The sequence below is a fragment of the Narcine bancroftii genome, chromosome 5 (assembly GCF_036971445.1).
Source record: "Narcine bancroftii isolate sNarBan1 chromosome 5, sNarBan1.hap1, whole genome shotgun sequence".
Classification (NCBI taxonomy): domain Eukaryota; kingdom Metazoa; phylum Chordata; class Chondrichthyes; order Torpediniformes; family Narcinidae; genus Narcine; species Narcine bancroftii.
In genome coordinates this window covers 41,864,544-41,879,679 of record NC_091473.1, presented here as the reverse complement: position 1 = coordinate 41,879,679, position 15,136 = coordinate 41,864,544, and the positions used below count along the sequence as shown (strand labels likewise).

Here is a 15,136-nt window from a genome sequence, read left to right as displayed (position 1 = left end):
ATCTATTGGTTGAGAAGATTAAAGACATTGATAAGAAATATGTGACTGATCCTACTGAAGAACTTTACAAACAAAGAATTGAACTGCAGATGGAATATAATTTGTTACTTACATTTTCGATTGAAAACCAGTTAATTAGATCTAAATCTGATTTTTATGTGCATAGTGAGAAATCAGGTAAACTGTTGGCTAATCATCTGAAGAATATTTCAGCTAGACGCCATATTGTGGAGATTGGCAAACAGAATGGAGAACTGACTGTTAACCAGGAAGAGATAAATCAATCTTTCCAAAATTTTTATACATCCTTATATAGTACAGAATCCCCTCAAGACCTTAGTAATATGTTTAATTTTTTAGAACATTTGAAACTCCCAAAAGTATTACCTCAAGATAACTTAGAATTAAGTAAACCCATTACAGATTCGGAGATCAATAATACTATTTTCTCACTGAACTCGGGGAAAGCACCAGGTCCTGATGGATATTCTGTGGAATTTTATAAAGCTTTTTCTTCTACTCTCTCTCCCTGGCTGATTAAGATGTTTGATGAATCTATCACATTGGGTAAACTACCACAATCATTTTACAGAGCTACGATTTCTCTAATCTTGAAAAAAAATAAAGACCCGACCGAATGTTCTTTTTATAGACCTATTTCTTTGTTGAATGTTGATTCTAAGATCTTCTCTAAAATTCTAGCGACAAGGCTAGAGAAGATATTACCATATATTATCTCTGAAGACCAGACTGGATTCATTAAAAATCGTTATTCCTCCTTTAATATTAGAAGATTGATGAATATTATTTACACTCCTTCACATAAGTCTTCAGAATGTGTTATTTCACTAGATGCTGAGAAGGCCTTCGATAGAGTAGAATGGCCTTATTTATTTACAGTTCTTGAAAAATTTAATTTTAGTCCGATATTTATATCTTGGATTAAACTTCTTTATAATTTCCCAGTTGCCTCGGTTTTTACTAATACCCAAAGATCGCCATATTTTCGATTATTTCGGGGCACCAGGCAAGGGTGCCCCCTTAGCCCTTTATTATTTAACTTAGCTTTAGAACCTTTGGCAATTGCTATCAGAGAAGCACCCAATATTACTGGTATTATTCGTTGCAGGGATATTCATAAAGTATCACTATATGCAGATGATTTATTGTTATATATTTCCAATCCTGAAAATTCTATTCCTGCAGTTTTATCTTTATTAGCCCAATTTAGTAATTTTTCGGGATATAAACTGAACTTAAATAAAAGTGAATTATTCCCTTTTAATGGATGGGATCCTATTTATGATAGTTTGCCTTTTAAAATAGCTAGAGACCATTTTATATATTTAGGGATTAAGATTACTAAAAAACATAAAGATTTGTTTAGGACTAATTTTTTCCCTCTATTGGACCTGATCGGCAGTTTACTTATCAATTGGTCACCATTATCCCTATCCATGATAGGCCGAATTAATGCTATTAAGATGATGATCTTACCTAAATTTTTATATATATTCCAAGCTATACCTATTTTTGTTCCTAAATCTTTTTTTGATAAGGTTGATTCTAAATTGTCCTCGTATATCTGGCAAAACAAGAATCCTAGATTGGGGAAAAAATATTTACAGAAATCTAATCTAGAGGGAGGGTTGGCATTACCCAACTTTAGAATTTATTACTGGGCACTTAATATTAGTTACTTAAGGTATTGGTTGAATTATTCAGAATTATCTCTAAATCCCCATTGGGTAAATTTAGAAATTAAACCGATACAAAATTTTTCAATTAGCTCTATTTTGGGAGCTGCTCTCCCTTTTACTCTTACTAAATTATATAAACAAATTGATAATCCAATGGCTAAACATACACTACGTATATGGTTTCAATTCCGGAGATTTTTTGGCCTAAGTCATTTTATCTTGGAAACTCCTATTGTACTAAATTTCCTTTTTCATCCCTCTCTAATTGATCAAGCTTATTTACTCTGGAAAGTTAAAGGTATAACATGCTTTTCGGATTTATTCTTGGATAACTCTTTCATGTCATTTGAACAATTATCCATGAAATATGATTTACCTCGATCTCATTTCTTTCGATATTTGCAGATTAGGAGTTTCTTAGTTTCGACTTTACCCTCTTTTCCCAATCGGGAGACTACGACTGTTTTAGAGGATATACTAGATTCAAAATTCCCTCCAAAAGGTGTGATATCTAAATTATATAATTACAAAAATAAATTCTGGGACTTTTGAAAAGTTTAAAAATGATTGGGAAAGAGAACTCAACCTTCATATCTCCAATGAAAATTGGAATAAAATTCTGCGACTGATAAACTCTTCTTCTCTATGTGCAAAACATTCACTAATACAGTTTAAAGTTGTTCATAGAGCTCATATGTCTAAAGATAAACTCCATCGCTTTTATTCTCATATCAATCCTATATGTGATAAATGTCAATTGGAAATAGCTTCCCTTACACATATGTTTTGGTCCTGTCCCTCTTTACAGAATTATTGGAAGGAAATTTTTTCCATTATATCTACTGTTTTGAATATTGATTTACAACCACATCCCATTACTGCAATTTTTGGATTACCTATGATAGATTTGACTTATTTATCTCTTCCTGCGGATCGTATGATTGCTTTTCTTACACTAATGGCTAGAAGATCTATACTATTGAATTGGAAAGAGGTTAATCCTCCCACTGTTTTCCAATGGTTTACCCAAACTATACTATGTTTAAATTTAGAGAAAATTAGAAACTCTGTCTATGAATCCCCTTCTAAGTTTGAGTTAACCTGGCGACCATTTATTCAATATTTTCATTTGTGGTGAGTTGATCTGGCTCTGTTTTCTTTCTATGATTATGTATGATAATTGGGCTGTAAGATGAGATCGGAGTGATCGGCGTGGTTTAGCTATATCTGTAGTTTTTTTTTAAAGTTTTTTTAATTCAGATTTGTTTTTTCTTCTTTTTTGGGGTTTTTTTTTCTCTTTTTTCATATATTGTTATTAATTATATCTTTTTTTATAGAGATAGTTCATACCCTAAACTGATCTAAATTTTTTTTTTATGATATATTTTTATTCTGTAATATTATTGTTTAATATCTCTGTATTAATTCATTATTTACTATGTATTTTTTATATCTCTTTGAACTGTATGTGTTTATAAATTATAATAATAATAAAAAGATTGAAAAAGAAAGAAAATGTATTTCAACACCCCATAGTCCAATTAATCCTTGACCATACTCATTTTTACAACAATATGGACAGCTTTATAGAGGTAATATTCATCGCAATATGCAGTACAGCCTGTGCTGTTGCCAGCTCTAGTGACTTGGTTTAATGCTGTCTATGTAGAATTTACACACATTATCCCTGTGACAATATGGATTTTGCCAGGTGCTCTGGATTCCTCTAAATGTAAAGACATGCTAGTCAATTGCTGTGACTATGAATCTCCCCATCTCCGCTGGTAGTAGGGAAGATGAAAAATTATTGTTTAAAAAAAAAGAGTTAAAGGGCACAAGAGAGGTAATAGATTACTAGGAAGTAAATGGGGAGGGGCAGTAATGGGTCTGATGGGTTGCTCAATGGGCCAAATGATCTCCCTCCAGTTTTTTTAAATAATAACAAAAAAAAATCACAGACAAGGCTATAATTTTCAAGTTTTAGAATGACGCCCAAGCCATGATTTCTTACTTGGTGAGGCTTTAATTTTTGCCACTGCTCAGGAGTCCTAGAACATGAAGCCGAACACAAATTCTGGATGCAATTGAGAAACAGGGAATGGAAGAGCATGGGAACTGGCAAATTTGAAAACTTAAGAGCAGATAAAAAAAATATTTGAAGAGATACAAAAGCAAAACGAACTTGAGAGAAAAAAAAAGCAAAGGAAGAATTAGTGAGTGACCCAAGAAAAGCAGAGAGAAGCAAAAGTAAACATTGTAAAACACAGCATAGGAGCCAGTCATTTGGATTCCTTCAAAGAGCAACTTGTGTTTTTCATCCAGACGATCTGTCCAAATTTCAATTTTTAAAATATTCATGGCATCAGTTACTACCAACTTTTCAGGTAACGTTCAATATCCCAAAGATTAAGATAAAAATATTCATCATCTTTTCTTTAAATGTTTTACCTATAATTTTAAATCAATGGACTCTAGTTACTTAACTTTCCAACAAAATGTCAATCAACTTCAAACATTCAATAATCATCACCTCACAATCTTCTTCAATCCAAAAACAATGGTATCAACTTTTCCATATGCTTCTGCCTAACTATAATCTTTCAACCATGGTAATGTTCTTTCCAAGTTCTTTGCAACGGAAGGAAAAAAAATAGGGCATTTAGCCATTTGTATTTTTCCTAACATTCAACCTACATCATAACAACTAATTCATTGCAAATTCTATATTTTCCTCAAAAATATATCAATTCCATATCAACCATTAACAACTAACCATGCACCCATTGCTATTTGCATGTAGGCGTAATTCCTAATACCGCACTTGGGAATAGAAAATCTATACCTTTGCCTTATTAATTCCTTGTAATGTTTACAATGATAAAAGATTTTAAGGTACAATTTAAAATTGCCCTTCTAAAGAAATACTGCTTTCCATTTTAACTTTTCAATTTTCCTGGTTACAGACTTTGTTTGCAAAAAGAGTGGCAGAGAAGATCAATGGAGTCTCCCTTCGCCCCCTCCCCCATCGAAGTGATCTACCGGGACCATTGCCTGAAGAGGGCGCACAAAATCAGTGAACCGGTGCGGACTCGAACGGCCAACATGGCCTGTTTCCGCTCCGTAAATGGTTATCTGGTTATATGATGAAGTGAACCTTCATATTTGTCAAGTTTCATTTTACTGTTTTGAAATTATTTCCCTCGTCATGCAGGGCTCATTCACTTTGCACACTCTACTATTTCTCTCCACTAAACATGCTTTGGTTAAACCTAAACCATTCTCTTGTTTCAACACCTGCATTTAAGAATATAACAATCAGAAACAAGATTAACTATACAGTGAGGGAAAGAGAAGGCAAGAAATAACTTTTCTGAGCAAACATTCTAGTTTCCATTGATGCTACCTGACTTGCTTGGTGTTTCCAGCATTCTCTGTTTTTCTAATGAGAGGGAGACAAATATGTGCATTGATTGGTAAATAGTTATGTTCCAAATGTTCAATTTACTATTTCACAGTAAAATACAGCTGTGAATCACAAAATTTCTGAATGTGCTGAGATGAATATAACAAGTATTTCAGACAGTCAGTACACTATTATGAGATCCTGCACTAACCTTTCCAGGATGCTATATTCATTGTCATTTTTGAAGAGCGCCATCAGTCTGGCTTCCATCATTATGTAGATGTTCCCATTCGTGTGTTCTGGTTTTTAAAAAAGACATGGAATCAGTAGAGTTTGACAAGTCTGCAGGGAATGAATTGCTACCCATTTATTTAATTTTAAAGGCAAGTTCTTTGCATCAATCTGAATGTAGTAAATATAGTATCAAAAATCAGAAAACTAAAATGCCATCTTTTCTTCATCTTTGACAACACTACCTTTTAATACCCAAACAAAGCAGCTTTCTTGATTGCTGCTGTCTTTGTGGTGAAGATCTCCTCCTAAGCAATGAATTGCAGAATTTTGATCAGGTCGTAGCAAAAAAAAATGCATTTCCAAGTTTAGTAGGTGCATGACCTGTAGGGAAACTTGGAGATGATACTGTTCCCTTGCCACTGTTTATCTTAGTGGTAGAAGTTGCATAGGCTTTTAACACTGCTCTTTTATTCCAGGACATTTTCTCTTTTTTCCCCAGAATGCCTGCTATTTAAGAAGCACCAAGACAGAATGGCGGGGCTCATTCCAGTCCCGTCTTTTTTCCACTAAGGGACCTAGTAAAATTCCTGCACTTCTGACATTCCAGGACCAACTTGAGTAAGTAATATGATGTTTTGATGAATCATCAAAGTGCGCAACATTTCAGCGCGAGATTTGAAAATTTGAAACCAACAAGTCGATAGTCAGTTTTCAGCATCCATTAACCATGATGTCTTCCAACTGGAGTGATTCTAAGATCCGCGAGCACCTCACTGTGCAGAGAACGAAATAAACCGCCACATAGTGAGCACAGAAACCAAAAAATGAGAGACAGGGGCTTTGCTTGGGACGTACCAGGTCATTAGCAAGCTGAAATGTCTGCGTAAGAAGTACCACCAGGTAAATGACCATAACAACAGAAGTGGCAGGAGCGAGTGGACTGGGCATATTTTGAACTGTGCTATGCCATCTGGGGCTCAAACCATTCATCACACCCAAATGCACTACAGAGCAATATGGAGGATCCATTATCCCCTGAAATTGTTCCAGCTGACTCCCCCTCCTCTAGCGCCAGTCCTGATACCAAGGTCCCAAGTGGTATGGAAACCGAGCCCAGCAATATAGGACCTGCACCTCACAAGCAACCAGGATAAAACTTATTTATTCTCAGGATCGACAAATTTTTTTCATGAGTTTTCTAAGTGTATCTGCCCATAAAGAGTGGTTTTGCTAATGTAGTTTGAGCTCCATTACTTTCCAGGGAACCTGCCACCTAGAAGAGTCAGAGACCTACCAAGGCACAGGTGGTGACCCATGAACCGTGATGATGTGGAGGGGGAGCATATTTGGCAGGAGGTGCAGAGGACCCGTGAGGAGCGGATGATGAGAAAGGCATAGGAGGTGGACAGACATACCCGGTCAGAGATGACGACAAATGTTTGGACAGATGTGCAAAGATTTCCAACAGGAAATACAGAATCAGGCTTCACTCATGAGGGACAAGTTTACAATAACATCATCCTCAGCTCGACAGCATCAAGTTTCCACTGCAATGCAACAAACTCCCGTACGACAGTACAACACTCATCAACCTCATAGCGAGTATTTCTCTCATTCCCCACCACAGAATGACTTCATGCCACACTCAGACATTGTATATGAGTCTTCTCAATCACCCCTGTCCTCCTCATTCCTCCAGCTGCTGGATTGATGTGAATTTTACAAATATTGATATTTGATTTTACTTTTTTAAAAAATATGAAGTTTTTGAATTCTAGGAGAATTTTGGCATTAAAATTTTGATACCAATGCTTACAACGCTTGGCCAAACCCATTTTGCATCTGGATGGTTGGTTGATTGTCGTATCCACTAAGTGGGCCAAAGGCTAGTTTCCATTCTTTATCTCTTTATGACATTGACTCAATTCCTCTCTTTTCTTTAGAGTTTATATCACAGGTGGGCAACCTTTTTTTGAAAAAGTCACATTCTACCTTAAGTATTCCCTATGCCATAAGTGCTCTGTGATTAGTAAAGGGTTGCATAAGGTGGTTTGTGAGTGCAAAGAAAAAGGTTTGAAAACCTCTGTTTTAATCGTACCTAATTGACTCATTATGTGCACGGTTTCATAACTTCAAAGGAAATGGCCAATGACAATTTTTCTCAACCAAAATATTTCAGTAACAATTGGGTCGAGAACCAGGGTTACAGAGGTCAATGGAAAAATGGGAGTCGGACTTGGATGTGGTGATTTCAGAAAGAAGTTGGTCAGATTGGTGTAAGGACAGCAAGATATCAATTATAAATGCAAGCTGTGGATTGATTCAATATATATATATATATATATATATATATATAAATATATAGTTTTTTTACACACCAATTATATTTAACTTCACAGATGTTACATAGATTGAAAAATAAATCAGAGATGTATTTCAGATGTGGGACTGAGACAGGAAGTTTTCTACATGCTACATGGTCATGCATGAAGGTGAGGCCATCTTGGCAAGACATCATAGAAAAATTAACCAGGATAACAGAAGGCAACCCGGAGCTAAACATGCAAGGTAATTTCATGGAAACAATCAACAAATTGAATAAATACCAAATCTCATTTATAAAAATAGCACAGGCTGAAACAAAAAAATCTATTGCAATCACTTGTAAGTCAGACTCCCCTCAACTTATAGCATGATGGGCTGCAGAAATGAACAGCTGTTTACCTATGGGGGGAAAAAAATCACATAATTTAAAGAATAAATATGACGCTTTTGTAAAGATCTGGCGGCTATATTTAGACCATATAGGGGCCCACGTACAGTTAAAAAAAAACTGTAAATGTTACTCTTAGACATATCCAAAAACATGATTTCCCCCAATTCTATTCTATATATTTAAAAGCTACATAAGCTCTGATGCTGTGCGGATCTGTATGTTGACGGTGTGTGGATCTGTATGTGTGAAAATGGGTAGGAAGCAACAGTTTTGTTTTTGTTTGTAAACAAGTTTAATATAGTGTGATATTAAAGATTTTATGTATGTTTTTGAAAAAAATCAAAATAAATTGGAAAACAAAAACTAAATATGTCTAAACCAATGGTTCTCAACCTTCCCTTCCCAATCATATACCACCTTAAGTAATCCATGTGATGTTTCTTTTATTACAATAAAGTATTATGGGTTAATTCTTTCTTCTTTGGCTTGGCTTCGCGGACGAAGATTTATGGAGGGGTAATGTCCACGTCAGCTGCAGGCTCGTTTGTGGCTGACAAATCTGATGCGGGACAAGCAGACACGGTTGCAGTGGTTGCAAGGGAAAATTGGTGGGTTGGGGTTGGGTGATGGGTTTTTCCTCCTTTGTCTTTTGTCAGTGAGGTGGGCTCTGCGGTCTTCTTCAAAGGAGGTTGCTGCCCGCCGAACTGTGAGGCGCCAAGATGCACGGTTTGAGGCGATATTAGCCCACTGGCGGTGGTCAATGTGGCAGACACCAAGAGATTTCTTTAGGCAGTCCTTGTACCTCTTCTTTAGTGCACCTCTGTCTCGGTGGCCAGTGGAGAGCTCGCCATATAACACGATCTTGGGAAGGCGATGATCCTCCATTCTGGAGACGTGACCTACCCAGCGCAGTTGGATCTTCAGCATGGTGGATTCGATGCTGTCGGCCTCTGCCATCTCGAGTACTTCGATGTTGGAGATGAAGTCGCTCCAATGAATGTTGAGGATGGAGCGGAGACAACGCTGGTGGAAGCGTTCTAGGAGCCGTAGGTGATGCCGGTAGAGGACCCATGACCAACTACGGGTTAATTATATTATATATAAATATGTTTTTAAAAGAGATAGATTATGGGGGTGGAGATTTAGCGTAGGTCACTTCACAGATACTTACTCTTCACATTTCATTTAAAATGCAAGAGCTTTGCTGAACCTAGATATGCATACATCAGTGGTTTTGCAAAAGACAATGGAACTGCTTTGGAAGTAACTTCAGAAGTAGGTGCAAATGGAACAAAGTCCAGGCTCAAGTGCTGATAAAGATCTTTCAAGGATTGATTTGGAGCCTTGGGAGGGATTCTGGTTTTTACAAGCAGAGAAAGAAGTCAGTTTTGTAGTGGCTCTTTGTGGCTGCAACATGGCAAGCTGGCAGGCTTGTTGAAAACCCCTTTTTGAATATGGGTTGTGAGTTCTGAGTTCAAACTGTTGAAAAGCCCTTGTCGTCCTTACAAGAGGAAATTGCTGGCTAGAGTGTTCCTCCTGAAACAAGGAAGACAAGAGGAACTCTGTGGTGACCTGGAAAAAGAGGCTATCATTTGGAAAACCCATGATGGGGCAAGTTTCTTCGGCAAGACACTGAAGTGCCTGATCAGAGGAAATCAGTTTGTATGTGTCTGACGAGCAACAAATATCTCTCTGAAACCAACAAGAATCTTCCTGAGCAGAACCATTTACCTTTAAACACCAGAAACTGGTGAAATTTCAAAAATGTTAAATTCTGTGCACAGTAGAAGAATTACCTGAAGCCAGTGAACTTGGAGAAGTGAGAAGTGAGTGTATGGACGGTGAATCAAAGAACTTTCCTGAACATATGCACATTACATACACGTGCGCTTAGAATTAGAAGAGGGTTAAGTTAGGTTAAGTTAAATTAATAACAATGTTAAAGTTTGATCCCGTTTTTATGTTTAAAGTAAGTAACTATTTGTCTTGGTAAATTTCTATTGCTGCTGGGTTTTGGGGTCCTCTGGACTCGTAACAAAAGAAACTTGTGTTTATTTAAACAACTAGATTTATTAAATAAAGCAAACAAAACTAAGAACAGTGCAACGTCAGACAGGACCTCTTGTGTGTGTGATGTTTCTTCTATTACAAATGAAGAAACTTAGGTTCTTTTTTAAAACAACTAGATTTATTAACTAAGCAAACAGCACTAAGGATAGAACATATACATATAGACCTAAGGGAAGGCATCCATCTTGAATCTACTAAAAATGCAACCACATTCGCAAGATGCAACATTCCCCTAATGCTACACACTCCGACTCCTCCAAGTGGTGGCACGCTATCACTACAATCCCTTACCAATTACAGAGCAGTGATGGCAACAGGGAATACTTAGGTGGAATGTGAGTTTAATTGTCCACCCCTGGAACCACCTGATGCCTTCTTATGCAGTTCAAGAACATATCTTGTGAAACAACCTCCCGTGAAGAACCTGTACTTCTTTATAAATGTTATTGTTGAATGACCAAAATGAGAAATTGTGGCGGTGTGAGCAGTGGAAGAAACACAGTCACCACATTGAGGGCCGTTAATGACAGTTTTTATTCAAATTTAGCATGCCCCTTTATGGGCAGCATGAGCTCAGTCACCTGGTGCATCATGAGGTCATAATCGCTACCCAGGGTGCTGGAGTCGGAGAGAAACCTCTGATGACGCCATTTCCCCATGGCTGCCCCACCACATGGCAATACAAGCAGGGCCGGTTCGCCATGAGGATGTGCGCCGCCACACAGCCCCCCCCCCGCCCAGAAATGGCTACGCTTCCTGTCGCTTTGGCGGGCGGCCCCAGCCTCTTTCCCAAAGTCCAGCATGAAGGTCCCTCGTATGGTCACTGTAGTGGTGCACCTTGTGGTCCCCTCCACACGAAAACGAACTGGACCGAGTCTAGCTCTTTAGGGAGATTAAACGGCTGGGTGCCGTGGCGTGCCGATGGTGGGGGAGCTACGGAGGCCAGTCGCCTGCGTAGGTCCGCCAGCAGGTTTTTGTTGGTGGCTGTGGTGTCAGGGTCTGGGCTGAAAAACTCACCCGACAGGGAAAGCGATGCGCCATAGACCATCTCTGTTGCTGAAACCTCCTTGGGTGCTGTCCTAATCCCGAGGAGGACCCAGAGTAGTTCGTCCGCCCAGTCTGGTTCAGAGAACCTGGCCATAAGTGATGCCTTCAGGTACCTCTCCACCAACCCCCCCAGGAGCTTCGCCATCTGAGTCCACAGGGCAGATGTGAACTGTGACCCTCTGTCGTTAGTGATGTACGCTGGGACTCCGAAACAGGCGATCCACTGGCTGACCAGAGTCTTGGCACAAGTCTTCGTGGAGGCCTCCTTAATCAGGTCGGCCTCCGCCACCTTGTGGCCTGATCCACCACTGTGAGGAGGTAACGAGCCTCCTTGGACACCGGCAAGGGCCCGACGACATCAACGTGGATGTGTTGGAATCTGCGAACTGCTGAGTCGAAGTTCTGGATGGGAACTCGCGTGTGTCGCTGGACCTTGGAGGTCTGGCACCTGGTGCAGTTACTGGCCAGTTCCGTCACCTCTTTCTTCAGCCCGTGCCACACAAACCACTCCGCGACCATCCGCACAGTTGTTTTTACTGCTGGGTGAGCAAGGTCATGGATCAGACTAAAGACCTTTGCCCTCCAGTGCCTATTGAGACGTCGCAGAGCAATGTGTCCGGGCTGCTGGGCAACAGGACAACCTTGAGTTTGAGGCCTGAGATGGCAGTCCGCAAGGCCTGCATCTCTGGATCATTCCTCTGTGCCTGAGCCAGTTGCTCGTAATCCAGGCCGGGCGCGAGAGCGTTGATGGCTGGACGGTAGAGCACATCTGCCACTACAATGTCCTTGCCGGCCCTGTGTCGGATGTCGGTCGTGAACTCAGATATGTACGAGAGGCGGAGCTGCTGTCTGGCGGACCACGGATCCTTGGCCATCACCAGTGCTTGAGTGAGGGGCTTGTGATCCATAAAGGCTGTGAACAGCCTGTCCTCGAGGAAGTAGCGGAAATGGCGGATGGTAAAATACAGCGCCAGGAGCTCCCAGTCGAAAGCACTGTATTTGAGCTCCGGCGGGCGCAGTTGCTTGCTGAAAAAGGACAGCAGCACTATTGTCCAACGAATCACTCTTCCAGAAACCCCCCCCCCACTGCCATAGCTGAGGCGTCCATGGAAAGCGCTGTGTGCGCCTCCGGCCACGGGTGTACCAGCAGCATGGTGCTGGCTAGAACCTCCTTTGTCACGATGGAAGCCCTGCCCGCCTCCTCTGATCACAATAAAGTCTTTTCTTTGGTGGCCATGAGTGCCAACAATGGACGCATGGTGCGCGCGGCTCCGGGGATAAAACTATGGTAAAAGTTCACCATCCCCACAAACTCTTGGGAGGCCTTTCAGGGTGGAGGATTTGGGGAATCGTTGAACAGCTGCTACCTTCTCTGTTGCAGGTGTAGCCCCAGCCACCGAAATGGTGTGCCCCAGGAACTGGAGGGACTCCTTGCCGAACTGGCATTTGGCCACGTTGACTGTGAGGCAGGTCCACCAGCAGGCAAAGAGTGTGCGGAGGTGGACTAGCAGTGAGAATATCGTCCAAGTAAATGAACACAAAGTCCAGGTCTTTTCCAACTGCATCCATGAGGCAATGGAACGTTTGGGCCGCGTTCTTTAGACCAATGGGCATACACAGAACTCAAAGAGGCCGAAAGGGGTGATAATGGCCGTCTTATCCACGTCGTCTGGATGCACCAGGATCTGATGGTATCCCCGCACAAGGTCCACTTTGGAGAAGACCCTTGCGCCGTGGAGGTTGGTGGAGAAGTCCTGTATGTGGGGACTGTGTACCTGTCAGGGTTGATTGCGTCGTTCAACCGGCGGTAGTCCCCGCAAGGTCTACAGTCCCCGGATGATTTCAGGACCATAAGGAGCAGTGATGCCCAGGCGCTGTCCGAGCGCTGAACAATTCCGTTCCTGGAGCCTGGAAAACTCCTCCTTTGCCTGCTGGAGCTTCTCGGGCAGCAGCCTTCTGGGTCTAGATTTCAGCGGGGGGCCCTGTGTGGCGATGAGGTGGAAGACCCCATGCTGGGGCAGGGCGGTGTTGAACCGTGGCTCAAAGATGGCGGGGAATTTGTGGAGGATCTCGTTGAACTCGTCCCTGGCGGCAGCTATGGTGGCATTTTCGGGCCTGCGGGCTTCTGCTGTGTCCAGTCGGGTGGAGTGGAACGTTCGGGCATTGACCAGCCTTTTGCTCTTCATGTCAACCAGTAGGCAGTGAGCTCTGAGGAAGTTGGCCCCTAACAGTGCGGTGCCCAAGGAGGCTAGGATGAACTTCCAGTGGAACTTCTCCTTCCCGATCTGGATCTGTACCCTGCGGGTGCCATAGATCCTGATGGTGGAGCCGTTGGTCACCCGCAGGGTTGCACCTCGAGATCGGGGGAAAGTCTCTAATGCTTTGGGTGGAAGGACGCTGAGCTCAGCCCCTGCGTCCACCAGGAATTGGCAGCCGGTGGATCTGTCCATCACATGAAGGAGGCCGTTTGTGTGGCCAGCCGTCGTAGCCATCAAAGGTGGCTGGCCTGGTCGTTTCCCTGAAACCTGCAGGGCTAGCGGCACTTACGGGCATGCGCTCCACAGTGGTGGTGGAAGAAACACCAGGTCGACTGGCTCCTGCTCGTGCCACCTGGTTGAGGGCTGCCTTGTTCTCCCTTTTCGTGAGCCAGAGGGCATCCGCACGGGCTACTGCTCTCCTCGGGTTCGAGAAGTCTTCATCTGTGAGGAGCAGCTGGATGTCCTACGGCATCTGTTCCAAGAATATCTGGCGGAAGATAAAACAAGGCTTGTGGTCTTCCTCCAGAGCCAGCATTTCGTCCATCAGCGCTGACGGATACGGTCCCCCAGCCTATCTAAGTGAAGGAGCCTGGAAGCTTGTTGCTGGTGGAGTTAGCCCGAAAATTCCAAGCAGGTTTATGAGGGCGGAGTGTTGGTGGATGATGTCGTCCACCCTCGCTGCCGTATCTTGGTCCAGAGCGCTCATGACATGATAGAACATAGTGGCGTCTGAGGAGATGTTGCGGAGTTGAAATTGTGCTTCCGCCTGCCTGAACCACATTCTTGGTTGGTGGGTCCAAAAGGGGTTGGGGGAGCGAAGCTTGATGGAGACAGCATTAACCTCTGCTGAATCCATGGTGCTTTGAGTCCAGAAAAACATCTGGGCTCGTTGGGGACACCACTGTGGCGTTGTGAGCAGTGGAAGAAACACAGCCAACATGTTGAGGGTCGTAAACGACTTTTTATTCAAATTCAGCGCACCCCTTTAAGGACAGCATGAGCTCAGTTACCTGTTGCATTGTGGCATATAATCGCTGCCCAAGGTGCACGCTGGAAGGGATGCTGGAGTCAGAGAGAAACCTCTGATGACGCCATTTCCCCATGGCTGCCCCGCCACATGGCAATACAAGTGGGGCCAGTTCGCCATGAGGAAGTCCTGTATGTGTGGACCGTGTACCTGTCAGGGTTGATTGTGTCGTTCAACCGACGGTAGTCCCTGCACGGTCTACAGTCCATGGATGATTTCGGGACCATATGGAGCAGCGATGCCATATAATCTTTTATTTTAATATATATTTACTAAGTCAGACATTAAAAATTGTTATTGGAAGGTGACCATAAGACCATAAGATATAGGACCAAGAGCAGGTGATTCGGCCCATTGAGTCTTTCAATGATGTTATATGTACTCAGCCCAACTCCCCTGTCTTCTTCCCATAACCTTTGATACCCTAACTATTCATATATCTATCAATCTCTGCCTTAAATACACCCAGCGACCTGGCCTTCACAGTCACCCATGGTAGCAAATTTATTTAGCCAGAGGTTAACTATTCACTGGCTGAATAAATTCCTCCACATCTCTGTTTTAAATGGGCACCCTTCAATCCTGAAATTGTGCCATCTTGTTCTAGACACCCTTACCATGGGAAACAACTTTGCAACATCTATTCTGTCCAGGCCTTTCAACATTCCAAATGTGTCAATG

At 42.0% G+C, this 15,136-nt stretch overlaps 1 protein-coding gene across 5 annotated transcripts in view; it reads right to left on the bottom strand.

The window, feature by feature from the left end:
* iars1 (isoleucyl-tRNA synthetase 1) overlaps positions 1 to 15,136 on the bottom strand; it is a 177,456-nt gene that overhangs the window by 123,267 nt on the left and 39,053 nt on the right. For 2 of the 5 annotated variants that reach the window (XR_011357488.1, XM_069937263.1), the window contains exons 8-9: positions 5,315 to 5,402; positions 5,104 to 5,139 (exon numbers count right to left, since the gene is read on the bottom strand). Coding sequence is in view for 4 of the 5 variants with exons in the window: in XM_069937263.1 (XP_069793364.1) it covers positions 5,104 to 5,139; positions 5,315 to 5,402 (124 nt within the window). In the remaining variant the exon portion in view is untranslated. Of the gene's footprint in view, positions 1 to 5,103; positions 5,140 to 5,314; positions 5,403 to 7,153; positions 7,174 to 10,414; positions 10,626 to 15,136 lie in introns of those variants that run through there. The other 3 variants (XM_069937265.1, XM_069937266.1, XM_069937264.1) reach the window with 3 other exon arrangements.